Consider the following 14389-nt stretch of genomic DNA (forward strand, 5'->3'; position numbering starts at 1 on the left):
AAAACAATGGATTTTTTTTTTTTTTTTAATTGAGAAGCAGGTCTTTTAGCAGCAGATTGAAATTACTGGATTGCCTGTTGTTTTCCCAGGCTTTTGCTTCAGAATTTCTGCTCTAGCCTCTCTTTAAATTAAGGACCATCAGCCACTGTTTCCATATAATTAGTATGTTCTTCTGGTCATCTGTTAAGGCTCTGTACACTCTGGTCCTACCCGAATAAACCAGGAATGCCCTCTTTGTTCAAATTCTGTGGCAAAGAAATTCCTGAATGAATTTGGAGAAGTTGGTTACAGATTCCTTTCTTGACCTACAGCAGCTCTTTAAAAGATTTTGCCCTTTCTGTGCCCTTTGTCTGAAGAGTAAGGCAAACAAAAGATAAGGCGAACTAATTCATTACTTCATTGTGTTTGTTTTCTTCCTCACTTAAGGCAGAAGGCAGCCAATTCCTAAAACCATTTATTTTATTAATTTTAAGGCCAAGCACTTAGTGTCTGCACCTGCAAACACTGCTGGGTTTATTACAGAAGAACCTTTTGTTTGCAGTCGTCGGAAACCACAACAGGATCTAACAAATGCTGCCTGCAGTATCTGATTGAACACTCCACCAGTATAGCTGTAGCTAGGGTAGAAATAAAAAAATAAAGTTTTTTTCATTGAAAATCATATTTTGATGATAGATAAAGGATTTTAATTTGGCTCCTGAGTTTACATAGGATTAAAGTGGAACTGTGTCCCTCCTTCAAATAAAAGATCATTGTTTTAGATTTAATTCTCTAGGAAAACAATTTCAAATTTTGTCACAGGTTTTATTGGAAGAAAGTTGTTCTAATTATGGGCATACATTTTTTACCCAAATGTTTATATTGGTTCTGTTCATTTCTGCTCCTTAAAGGTATGAACAACTCAATTTTTTCTTCTACATTTGACAGTTTGGAAAATTCTGTTTCTCACGCCAGTTTTGAAGGGTGGGACAAGGCCCTGCAGCTGCAAATCTGGAGTGCAAGAGTAGCTCTATAGTAGTTGTTTCACTGATAATTTTAGAAAGATCCATTCATCACAAGCCACCTGCCTGCATGACTTTTTCCAGAACAAGATACATCTTTTTAGCTCCTGCTATGGTGAATTCTCAGCATTTGAGTTACTTTGAGTTAGTGCTTTAAAGGACATACTTTCTGCCACATCATTTGAGTAAGTTACTTGTTTCATTATGTTTGCTGTGACTTTCCCCAAACGATTTTCTTAATCTTAAATAATCTTTGAAATATTTCTTTCCTTCCTCACTGTATGAGGAAACTCCACCCTTAGTCCTCAAGTAGAATAGGTAATGTAATATATGCTATCAACTGCAAGAGATAATAGCAAAATATTTTTCTCTTGCTTCAGAGTTGTAAGAATATTTGGTTTTACTTATCAAAATAATGTTTAATATATTTTTTTCCAGTGCTTGGCTTCCGAGTCAGTGCTGACCCTTTAAAGATATGCTGGGGCTGACCTAACCTCTCTTTATCTCCTGTCTCTTATCACCAGTGGGAGCACAGGGCCTGGTGGGTTTGGGGTCTGGTTTTCCTTAGTGCTTGAGCTGCCTGCACACTAGATAGTGTGGCTTTTGTCAGCCCTCAAATTCAAAATTTTGTTTTTACTTCAGCTGTTTGCTTTGGATAGCATTTCAGAGTGGTTTGTTTTGGTTTGGTTTGGTTTTTTGGGGGGTTTCGTTTTGTTCTGTTGCTTTTGGTTTTGTTATGCTCAGCTTGAACGGCAAACGTGTAAGAAGAATTCAGGCTTTAGAAAAATAGTTGGCACCCATCCAGGGTATCAGAAATGGATGTCTCCAAAGATTGCTTTGGTTCCAAAAGGGAACAGGGCTTACTTAGATGTCCCAACAGCCCTGCTAGTCAGCTGGCAGTCAAATTGGGATGCACCTTGATGTGCAGCAACATGTGAAGCAGGACAGAAAGAGCCTAAGCCCGCATCATTTTTTTCAGTGAGTTGGGCAGATCTGAGCTGGATTTTCTCTCATGCTCATTTTAGTGGTACAGTCTTTAGTATCCAAAAAATATGTACAAACTTTTCTTGAATTTATTTCCCTCCCATCCTATTGCATTTTCAGATTAGGGCAGCTAAGAGAAATGGCACTAGCAATGTTATGTTTCAACAAGGGAAAAATGACACTGCAGCTTTTCTTCTAGTTGTGCTGAGAGAGCTGATAGATGTTTTACTGAGTTGAGGCTAAGGGAGAGGATGAAAGATGTGGTTTGGTGTTTCATGTGGTTAAAACATTTCTATTTAAAAAATCATGACCATTCCCTATTAAAAATGGCTATATATGCACAGTTCTCCATGTCAGTTGTGGTCTCCTCTATGGAGCCAGTCTATTTAGCATCCATTTGGGGGGAGCAGTGTCCCCCTGAGGGGGGGGAACAGGCAATGGCAGATGGCATTATGGCAGCTGGGAGAGTGCTTCTCCTGTCCTAGGATAGATGTGGTGGGATATGTTCTTTCACATTTGTAGCTGTCTCTTGGTATCCAATGCAACATGTTATTTTGTAATATGGCTGTTGGAAGATATTTCCGTGTTATTTCCATAAAGTTCACCCAGGTATGATGGGGAAATTTGGTTGCCTAGAGTCACAGACTGAAAAATGAAATGCAGGGTGTAGAACTGGTTCCCTAATGGGAATTTGATTTCATACTGCAAATGGCCAGGCAAGATAAGACCTGCAGCAAGGAGCTGCCAGCTTCCTAGAGGGCAAGGTCCACTACCTTTAAGGCAGTCAGGGGGATATCAGGCCTCCTTGGTTTTGCTGCTATAAAGCTGCACGTGTCCTTGCTTCACTCATAGAGTCCTGATGCATTAAAAAAAAAAAAAGATGCTAAACTGCTTTTGGCCTGCCTGGAGGTTGATAATTCTGCCCTCTTTCAAAATACGTGAATTTTTATTTCTTTTTTTTAAACATTCCCTTTTTCCCAATGGATATCAGGAAAGTGACATCAGAAGTGTTAAAGGAGGATCCCTTTCACACTTTGCTCTACTCCTGCTGAGGGTGGGAGGGGAAGCTGGTGAACAGGACAGGGTGTATCCCCTGAGGAAGATACACTCCCCCTAGGGCCCGAACCTTCCCAGAGGAGTATGTTCCACTGGTGTTATGGCCCAGAGCAAATCAGACTTTTCAGCAATTGTCTCTAAGCTGTGTCTAATTTCTCAGACACTATTATTGTTCTACAGTTGGCTTCCTCTTCCTTGTTTTATTGACACAGTCTTCCCCACTGCCCATGTACAGAACAGACTGCTGGGGTTTTTGTTTTTGGTTTTTTTTGTTTGTTTTTTTTTTGTTTGTTTGTTTGGGGTTTTTTTTTTTTTTTTTTTTTTTTTTGGTAGTTTTTTTGTGGTTTATTTATTAATTATTTACTTTTGTATTTATTTTTGTATTTTCTGCTTGTGTTTGTGATTCCCCTAGAATCTGCTGTGTCATTTCTTAGTTCCCAGTCGATTGTTGGCAGCTGCTCTCAGTCCCCGGTGATTATCACTGATGCGCTTCTTACTTCCCCTTGCAGGTAATTAATGAGTAGATTTAACAAGATTGGACCTTAAAATCCCTCTGGTATCCAAGTAACCTTCCTCCAGCTACAATATGTTTTTGTTTATTTTGCCTCCATAACCTGTTTGCTCCCAGAGCCCTCTGAAAAGTTAGGGTAGGAAAGAGCGCATGCATGCCTGGAGAACCAGAAAATGGAATTAGAGGAAAGGGCCCCTTTGCTTCTCAGAGCATAAGGGAATATTGACATTAGCCTGTATCATTTCTAGCAGGATTTGCAAGAGAAAGGGCAGGCTAAGTTATATAAATGTTCTTTTTCTTTTTAATTTCAAATTATTCCAATGTAATGTCTCAATTTTTCTGCCACCACAGCCTGCTCATAGTCCACTCTAAAGTGAAGTAACTTTTCTTACGTGAAGACAGATACTTGAAATGTTATTCTTTAATATCGAAGCCCAGCTAATGGTACTTAGCATCTCATCAATACTGCTTCATCTGGGGTCTGAATTGCTGTTTTCAAGGTGTCTGGGCCAGGGTTTTTTTTTGGAGCTCCACCTGAAGATAACATGTGTTTGCATGTGTTCTTCATTTTCATTTGGCTTTCCATGGAGGATTTTAGGATTTGTTCTTTTGGAGACAGTTGCAATTCTTGTTTGTTCAGCAAGATAGGCTATTCTGACCCTTACCTTGTTCCCTGGCTTTTTTATTTCTTTGCTGTACAAGGCCAAGCCAGGTTAGTCAACACATCACAGCATAATTTAGACCCAAATACCATGGATAAGCACAGTGCTGGTGGCAGCTCTTTGTGACCCTTATAAAACAAAATGCTTACAAGGTTGTGTCCTTCTGTTATGGAAGGTGTCATCTGCAGAAACAGGGAATAATGTAATAAATCTTTTTAGCCATAACATCGCTGGTACTGAGCAGAGGAATCATAGAATGGCTTGGGCTGGAAGGGACCTTAAAGACCTTGTGGTTCCAACCCCCCTGCTCTGGCCAGGAATATCTCCCAGTAGACCAGGTTGCTCAAAGCCCCATCCAGCCTTGCCTTTGAACACTTCCAGAGATGGGGCATCCACCCACCTGCAGTTGGGCTTATACAGTATTGCGAAAATAAACATTTTCTCTAGCTTGACTGTTTAGATACACTTAGAAGATTTTGGATTATGAATAAACTCTATAGAAGAAGTAGAAAACTGCTCAAAGCACTTTCTGCAGAGAGACCAGACGCAGGGGGAGGATCACCAAGAGCCGAGTCAGTAATTCGTAAGGAACAGGCGCGCTGGATTACAGTGACTTCCCTCCCTAGCGCTGACCCCTGGATGCCCACGAGCTGCAGGAGGGCAGTGACAAATGCTGACAGATGATCCGGGCTGTCCCTCCCCAGGAGCCCGGCCCGTCCCGTCAGTGGCCGCGCTCGTCGGGCCGCGTTTCGCCGCGGGCCGGGCGGGCGGTGCGGGAGGCGGCAGGGAGTGAGGCCGGGCCCCGCCTCGCCGCTGCCCGCCGGGCCGCAGGATGTTCTGCCTGAAAGGTGAGGCTGCTCTGCGGGGTGGGGAGCGGCCGCTCGGCCTGGGGACAGCGCGTGGCTTTGTGGCTCCTTTTGTTGTCCCGATCGTGAGGGAAGGTGCCGGGCAGCCCGGCAGACAAAAGGCTGGCACGGTGCGAGGGCAGGAGCGCGGCCGGCGCGGGAGCCGCCGCGGGGCTTCGTGTGGGGAGCGTCGCTGCCGGTGACACAGCCCCGGGGGCGGATTTGCCTTCGTTTGGTTTTTCCCCCGCACGGGTGAGATGCCGTGGAGCCCCCGCAGAGGAGCTGAGAGGTGGCCGGTCGTGCTGTGTTACTGCAGGTGCTTGATAGAAACTCTGCTGCTCTGCTGGGTGATGCTTCCTCTCATTCGGAGATGGTGCAGACCGTCGGAACAGCAAGAGTTTTTGGATCCAATGAGATAGTCTTATTTTATCTTTTTAATTGAACTTCTTAAGCACGTGGTTCTGAAACTGAAAGACTAGGAGAAGCTTACTGGGTTTGTTTCACGCCCATATTTCTGGTTTGTTTGGCTTTTTTTTTTAATAATTGATATTACTGCTACTTTTCGTACTGAAGTAAGGTGAAAGCTGACACCAGAGAGCCGTTGTAAGGAGGGGTTTAGGAGTTTTTATAAGAATACAAATTTCCCTGGGAAAGAATAACGTTAATTACTTAAGTGCTTATCAGTGCTTGCTCAGGGTGTTTTTCTAAGCTAGTTAGGGACATGGTTTAGTGGTGGACTTGGCAGTGCTGAGTTAACAGCTGGATTCCGTGATCTACGAGGTCTTTTCCAAAGTAAATGGTTCTATGATTCTATAAACCATTGACTACTTTTATTCTACTAATCTTCTGTTAATGCAAAGTTCCCACTAAAGGATCTTGGTGCAACCAAGAACAATAGTTCCTTTCCTGCAAATTTCAGAGTAGCGATCCAGCGTTCCTAGAGAAAACCTCAGCAAATTGCACAACACAGTTTGCTGTGCAGTGGTTTACCTTAAATGAAATTGCTCTTGTGTACAAAAAACCTGCACAGTTAAAAATTTGTAACTCCCCAGCAAGAGGTTTTCAATTCACAACAATTCAGCAGATCACTGGAATTACAAAGCAATAAAAGATGAAACTTTTGCTGCAGCATTAATCTTACAGGACAGAAATTGTTTAAATGAAAAATATAATAGATGAAAGGTTTTCAAGCCTGTTGAGACAGCTGAAAACACGGACACTTCTGTAATCTGGATCACCTGGCTGGAAATGGACCAAGGAGTGAAGTTTTCAGAGATTGTCCTATGTGCAGCAAATGAGCTTGTACAGAAGCAAAATATTTTTGCCTTACGTAATTAAATTGAATTGCTCTAGCTTTTTTCTTTTAAATCCTAAGTTGAACGCATAGGAAAATGCATGTCACGTTGAAAAAACTTTTCAACATTTTCAGGTTTCACTTGTGAATAAGTTGCTAGTTCCAAGACGAAAGCCCATCTAAGGGCTTCTCTTCACAGCCTTCAGGTGTCTCCATCTCCTGAAACACATGTTGGAGTTTGAGCTAAGTTGGGCACCTGCAGCAGAGGCAATCTGGGTTATTGATCTTTGGGACTGAAGGAGTACAAATGGAATATTTAAATAAATTTCCCTGGTAAAGAATACATTCCTAGGAACATCATGAACTGTTCATTGGAACGTGGTGAAAAGTGAGCTCATATTTCTGTGATAACAGCCTGGAGTTTCTCTTTCCTTCATAGCTTTTGTAAAGGCAGAAAGAATAGTGCAAAGAAATGCTGCAAAGTAGGCACGTTTGCTCACTGCCTGCACTTGGGCAGTATTTTCCATCCTTGATTTTCTTACAGCTGTGCATTTGAGAGGGAAGTCTTTTATACTAATAATAGCAAGAAGTTATGATAGAAGCTATCCATGAAAAATCCCAGGCATGTGCTGCTTGCTCTCTGGAGAAGAGTTCCATATTAGAAATGCAGATTTTTTTCTTAAATTTTTTTCTTAAAAGATCACAGGGCTGCTCACCAGTTGTCTCATGTGTTGTGTGTATGTAAGGACATTCCTTGGATTCCCTTCTTGGCAATTTTCTCCTGGAATATCCAATGTTTGAAATCTGAAACAGATTTTCTCTGTCTTTAAATAAATGTGTTTTCCAAGTTGAACTAGACAAGAAAAAAATTGTACTAGTTGCCTTATTTTTTTTTCCTATTTAAAGTGTTATTTGTGTGTGTGTGTAACACCAGGCCAAAATGAGGAAGGGGACTTAAAATAATCCAAATGAAGGAATCTATCAAAGTGAAGATTCCTGGCAAAATTAAATGAGTTTAGTTTAAGCCTGGATTGATCTTGTGACATTTCTTCCCCTGTATTCATTTCAATTTTAAAATTTCTGTTTTGGTTACGCATAATCACAATCCATTATTTTTGTAGTTGTTTTTTTATATCATATATATTATTAGGGTGAGTAGGACACTTACTATTGCAGTTCTTTGATGGATAAAAGCAGTTTGAACAAACGCAGAATAAGTACAGATTGACAATTAAGCATATGGCTATAAGATTAAAAAAACCCTACTTCTCAATTCTCAGTTACACCTGTGTGAACCTTGGACATGCCAGGTTGGCTTTGTCAGCTGCACCACCAAGAGCTCTGTCAGACATGTTGTGTTCTCTGGATGTGGGGGGAAAAAAATCAGGTTCTGCTGAGCTGCTAGCAAGATTTCACTGTTTAAGACTGCATAAAGTTTGAATGTTTTGGTCATTAAATGACAGCTTTTTACATTCACACTGAAGGAAGGAGAGGATTGGAGGTAGGGAAGGATATGTTCATGGCTGTGGGTGACAGCATCTGGTACAGGACCAGCCTTTCTCTGTTATGTGGCAGTGAATGGGAATGGCTTCTAACTGTGCCTGGAAGTATGGAATGAAATTGAACATAACAAAAGGAAGATTACAGGTCTGGATAATAACATTCTGGCTGAAGTTAGTCCATGCTGAGAAATACTGAGTATATTCTTTTGCTTTCAAGTATCATTCAAGTCCTTCACCTATGGCTACAGTCCTATTGTTGAATGTGCTTGAACACCAACAAAACACTGTTTCTGCTCGGATTCATTTACCATCTAAAGGCATTGGAAGGGGCAGCGTATATAAAAACAAAGTGAATTTTCAAAGGTAGTGGAATGCCTGGGTGGCAGAGCTGCAGCCGTGCCTGCGGTGCCTACCCTGCTTCTTTCTTGGCTCAATTTGTAGCAGAGATGCAAACCCCAGGGAGTATTTGTGCCGTGCTGACCCACTGGGGGAGAGTGGAGTACCCCAGCTCTTGCTTCTGCAGTTCAGAGGTTGCCTGTAAATACATTTAATCACCTCACTGTGGAAGCATGTTGTTCCACTCCTTGGAGCTGTTTCATTTGACTGCCTCTGAGGAGACCATCAAATGGCACGGGTACAGAACCTGCAGAATGAATGCCTATTGTTTGCTGTCGTTTTACTTAGCTTTTTTTTTTTTTTTTTTGCTCCTAGAACAGGGTGTGGGTGCCTATTTTTTCCGTTAAATTTTTAAGAAGGTCAGTGGCAGTGGGTGAAGCAGGGGGAACATATTCAGGCATTAGATAAAAATCTCTTCTGGCAGGTACAGCAGCCTTTCCCAGGGCACATGGGCTTTCAGCTGGGGTGGTGTGGTGACAACACAAGGCAGATAGATTCAGCTGCGAAATCAGTTAGTATTGAACCTCTCCATCAGTAAATCTTGATAACTGGAAATATGGAGTCAGAGCAGACTGCTGTATGTGCCTCGTCCTCAGTACTTGAACTCAGCTTGTGCTTTTCTAACACTGCACAGTATAAACACAGAGAAAAATACTTGATGTTTGTAGCCCGTTTGTTGACTCAGGTGGTATTATTCTTAAAACTATGGAAATTGACTCCTCTACTGTCACAACTGTATAATTAAGACACAGCTTTTCCTTCACATGTGCATTTAATGCACTCTCTGCCTTTCTGCTCCACATCTGGGTCTTTATTGCAGGCTGCAACAGGAGCCATTTGCACAATTCACACAGTGCTGCAGTCCTGAGGAGGGCCTGTTGGTAGATGAATCATAGGCAGAAAGATCTGCTGTTTTCCTTGACCTGTTAATATTTGCTTTTAAGCAGTATCTGTTAACCCCCTCCATTGTCTGGAAGGCAGCAGTACAATGAATTTGGCCATTGCTGTGCAAAGCAATAATAGAGGGCAGTGAACGTCTGCCCAATTGTAGAAAGAAGCCACCAGTTAAAATTAAGCAGTAAAATGCATGCAGGCTAGAGAGCATTAAACTAGATGTAGAAGTAGCATGCACAGCTGACTGGATTCAAAAGCACTGAAAGAATTCCATGTTGAAGTGGTCTTTGAGACAGCATACACATACTCGAAATCTATTAATATCTTCATGAATTTTTCAGTGCTTTAAGCATAGTAATGATTGCACGTTGTGTAAGTATTGTGTTACCAGATTTGTAGTCTCTCTGCTTGTCATTCTTCTGCATTGGCTTTCTCCCCTAGCCCCCTCCCCCCACAACAGCATTTCTGCAGAAGGCTGCTGTTACTTCCAGGGAAATGCCATAAACCTTTGTCAAATGGGAGACCTGTTCCCTGTGAAAGCATTTTGCCTGGTATTAAGAAATGGAAATTTTGTTAATTCTTTTATTCAGAGTCCTGTCACAGCTGTGATCTTGCCTGTGGTTAATGGCTGGCAAAACAGTCTATAATTACCTCAGGCATCTCTTTCTAATACTAGCCCAGTCATCCAGAGCATCCCACATTTTTCTAGCTATATTTTTAAAAAATTCAGAAAATGTTTTTGGCATTTGAAGTTCTTGTATAAGTTATCTGGACTTTCAGACTCTAAAATATTTTAAACTTTATTGCGGGTCATATGCAGAGGGATTATAAAAGCATAGCTTATTTAGTCTAGCTGGTAGCTTGGGAGGTAAATACCACAAGGAGGGAGGAAACCTGTTGAAGTCCAAGGAGAGTACTGGCACAAGATAAATGGTTATGACTGTGTTCTGAATTAATTGAAGTCAGACATTAAAAGGCTCCAAACCATCTGAGGAGGGAAGTTGTGAAGCAGACATCCAAACAGGATAATGTGGACAAAGAATGTTTTTAAGATGGTTCTTGATAATGTTGTGGAGAGTTTAAAGTCAGAGTGTGGAGCTGGTAAGGGAAGTTTGTGACAGAGAGCTACATGGAAACTTGGGGACAGAATTGCATTTGCACATTGTATATGTTGTAGTTGTCCCATGTTTAAATGCTTCTGTTGGTCCTCCTGTAAAGACCAGGAAGAATTATCCCTTTAAATATGTAATTGCATCTTCTGAAGTTTCTCTTTGTTCTGCTTCACTGGAGACTGGCTACAGGAAAAGGCTGGATGAGGAGCAGGGTGTGCTGCAGGTTCTCATGGCATCAAACCGTCTCACAGATGTGCCCTGCTCACTCCATTCTTTGCTTTAGACAGCAACAGATACTGCTGAGCTGGAAATTTCCCCAAAAGCTCAGCCTGGTAGGGATTGCTGGACTTTTCTTGTTCTTTTCTAGTGCCAGCTGTGCTGCACTCTCCTTAGAAGTTTTATGTTACAGATCTCTGAGTTTCAAAGACTCCAGACCTTGCTGACACCTTTCAGTTTTCTCTTGTTCTTTTCCTGTAAAACACTGTTTTTACCTACCTAGTGAGACGCTGCTGTGTCTCACTTCAGGCTGCTTGTTGATAAGGTCTTCTTGGCCTGTGAAACCTTTAAATCCAGAGACATGTTGAACATTTGCTCTTTGCACCATAGCATCCTGGCCTCTTTCTCTTTCTGACTTTTAATCCATCTCCTCCACTTCAACTGAAACCCATCAGTAGTGCTGAAACAGAAATACAAGCCAGGAATTTTAGCCACATCCCATAGTAAAGGACTAATACTTGTAGTGCTCGAGCAGAGGCATCTCCAGCATTGGCAGATCCTGCTTTTCAGGAGAGTAATTTGCTTTCTGTCTACATCTCTGCATCTCAGTCATGAAGTCTTGGATTATTTTGTGTGACTTTCAGCCTTAAGAGAATTGCTGCATCTTTAACATGTTTATTTGGGATAAAGAAGCATGATGCTTAAGCAATGCGGAAAATCCAGCTTTTTCCTCCATTCATTATTAAGGCCAACAAGTTGCCAACTCTTGCCTGAAGGCTCAATTTGCAGGGAAGCTTTTGTTAAAATAGGAGAACATCTTTCCACCATCTGAATGCACAAGTGGACACTCTTCAGTCATTCAGGTTTTGTTGTCCTAGTTTCATACCTGACCTGAATCTGAGCTCTCAAGAAGGTTTTTGTAGTTGCAAGCAACCAGGAGCCATCATTTGTGCAGCACCTTCTGGAGAGGTGCCCTTCCTCATGCAAACCGTGCTGGAAAACTGAAGATGGGAACAAGGGTTAGTGTTAACTTCTCTCCTTACAGGCAGAGTGCTGGAGCAAATGTGGCAGACAAATTAGGAGGACAGAAGAAAATGCAAAGCTGTGTTTCCTGCCTAATGGATATTTGGAAAACAGTTTTTGATTATTTTCAAAGCCTTTTTTTGCTCAATCTTCAGTACACCAATGTGTATTGTCATGAGTCAGTTCATGCTCTGGAGCAGTCTTGCTGGTTAGGACAGTGGTCCAGGAGATTGCTGTGGTGAGAGACATCCCACTCTGTCAGGTCACACAGCTTGTAGCTTCACTCTGAAGATCTTGAAGGGTTTCTCATGTTGTTCTCCCATGCAGAGGTTGCTCTCATCTTATTGCTTTTCATCTTAAAGGATTGTTTTCCAGTCAGTTAAAAATAATTTTACTTTCCTGGTAAAATTTTTAAAACTGTTCTTGAATTATCATGCTAAGTTGTGTAGCTTTACTCTCATTAAAAAAAAAGTCTAATGCATAATACATATAAAGGCTGAGTGACTCTTTTAAGAACAAAAAGGTTTATAATCTGTTCAACTTCAGATTAACCTTGATTTAGTGGCCTATAGTCTGTCAAAATATGGAATTTTAGGAATACATCATTCTGAAATTACCTGAAGCATAGACTTGAAGAATTATGTAAATTTTTCATGTCTTAGTTAGTGACTTTGATATGAGCCTTGTCGTAACCAAGGCATAATGCATTACTCAGTCAGAGTCATTGCAGAGAAGATCCTTCTCTAACAGAAGTTTGGCATATAGGGAGGATTATCAGAAAGGAGACTTGTTTTCAAGACTGTTCCTTGGAAATGCAATTCCTTGAAATTCAATTCAAAATTAAAAAAAAAATTAGATGTTGGGTGGGGGGTTTTTTTGGTTGGTTTTTTTTGGGGGGTTTTTTTTGGTTGTTTTTTTTTTTTTTTGCCAGTAAACAGACTGAAAATGAAACCAATAGACAAGTTGGGTCTATACATTTGTGGACTTGTATACAGATGGCTGCTCTTTCCAGTTCAGTTTATGAAGCTGAACCATTTGACATTTTTTGTAACAGAGCAGCAACTCTGGATGCAAGAAAGAACGGCCTGGTGGGCTGTGTAGCAGTAGCATCTGCATTCAGTCATTTGTTGAAAAATCAGTTGTTGTAAGAACAGTTGACTGTTGGCTTGGTAACTTCATATTCTGCATGAAAAAGCAGTCCAGCAAGTTTGTTGTTAAAGACACAAAAATGACAAGTCAAAATGAATTTTCTGTAAAAAACATCAGACTGTGTAATTGATAGTAAAAAGTTCACACATCATACAGATATATTCTTGACTGGGACTTGACAAGAATGCTCTTCTTAGTGTGTGACTTGGCTTTGAATTGAAATACTGCTAATATGTATTGCTTCTCATTAGCTTAATCTTTTCTTTGGCAAGGGGTGCATATTTTTGTCATTATTCTTTGTAATGGAATTTGGTGCATTCCTCTAGCCTGATCTGTAAACCCAAGAGTTTACTTACTCTTTTTAGAAAGCCTTTATGTGACCTGTTGGAAAGTAGGTGGGCTGTATTTAGTCATAGTTCATAAGAAGTTAGTGCTAACTGGCTTATTGTGCTAGATATGATTTGCAAGTAAATGTGACACTTCAGATTAAAAATTTACTGCTGAACCATTGCAGGTTAATGGGATTATATTTGATACAAAGTCTTGGTTTAGATCTTTTAATGTAATAATTATCTTTGCTGAGTTATGAGCATTCCTTAGGCTGCTGACAGAACCATGTGAAAAGGTTATTTTTTTTTTGTTGGTTGTGCTTTTAAAAATAATGGAACTATTTTATCTTGAGCATATGCAATGATTATGAGAAGCTATGTCTACATTGGCAAGTTACCATGACAGGAGAGGGGTCTGTAGCATAGAGGAGGTGTGACGTCCTTGTGCTTGCAGTGCAAACCAGTGGCATGGGATGTGGAACAGCATCTCTGAGTGGAACCAACACGTGGCTGAAATGTGCACCGTTACGCAGGAAAACACCTTCAGGCTGAAAATTGAATAACATGACTATTTAATTTTTAACTTTTAGACAATTAGGTTTGCCATTCTTGCTCCTTTACTGGTGTTTTAATATTGTTGCATTTATTGTAGTGTGCCTAATGCATTAGCTGCTGCTCTGTTGTCTGAAATTCAGTGAATGAATGCTCTGCCCAACAGAGCTGAATGATGCTCTTCAGTGTTGAATGTTGTGCCCTACAGGATGGAAAATCCTGACCTTGTGGGGCTGAGTATTACCTACCAGTTTCTATTTAAAATGGATGAAACAGAAGATCAGCTCATCTTTTGACATCCTGAGGTGTTTTTTTTATTATATACTGAAGCACCACTCTATTAATAAAACTGAGTTTCGCTTTTCTCCCTTGCCTAGATTCATAGAATCATTTAGGTTGGGAAGGACTGCTGAAATAATTCAGTCCAGTGTTAACCCAGCACTGCCAAGTGCCAAGTCCATCCCTGAACCATGTTCCCAAATGCCACAGGTCTTTTATCTATACTTTCAGTGATAAGGACTCAACCACTTTCCTGGACAGCGTGTTCCAATGTTTTACAGCCCTTTCAGTGAAGAAATTTTTCCTAATACCCAATTTAAACCTCCCCTGGTGCAACTTGAGGGCATTTCCTCTTGTTCTGTTGCTGGTTGCCTGGGAGAAGAGCCCAACTCCTCCCCTGGCTACAGCCTGCTTTCAGGGAGCTCTGGAGACCAGTAAGTTCTCCCCTGAGCCTCCTTTTCTCCAGGCTAAACACTCCTAACTCCCTCAGCTGCTCCTCATGACTTGTGCTCCAGACCATTCACCAGCTTGGTTGTCCTTCTCTGGACACGCTCCAGCATCTCAATGACTTTATTGTAGTGAGG

At 41.2% G+C, this 14389-nt stretch overlaps 1 protein-coding gene across 10 annotated transcripts in view; it reads left to right on the forward strand.

The window, feature by feature from the left end:
- Positions 1-14389, forward strand: part of NHSL1 (NHS like 1) — a 176929-nt gene that overhangs the window by 85034 nt on the left and 77506 nt on the right. The window contains exon 1 of one of the 10 annotated variants that reach the window (XM_038130380.1): positions 3377-3550. The exons of the other annotated variants lie outside the window; for them this stretch is intronic. Within the exon in view, the coding sequence (XP_037986308.1) occupies positions 3526-3550 (25 nt within the window). The 5' untranslated portion in view covers positions 3377-3525. Of the gene's footprint in view, positions 1-3376; positions 3551-14389 lie in introns of those variants that run through there. 10 annotated transcript variants of the gene reach the window in all.

The sequence above is a fragment of the Motacilla alba genome, chromosome 3, assembly GCF_015832195.1.
Source record: "Motacilla alba alba isolate MOTALB_02 chromosome 3, Motacilla_alba_V1.0_pri, whole genome shotgun sequence".
NCBI lineage: Eukaryota > Metazoa > Chordata > Aves > Passeriformes > Motacillidae > Motacilla > Motacilla alba.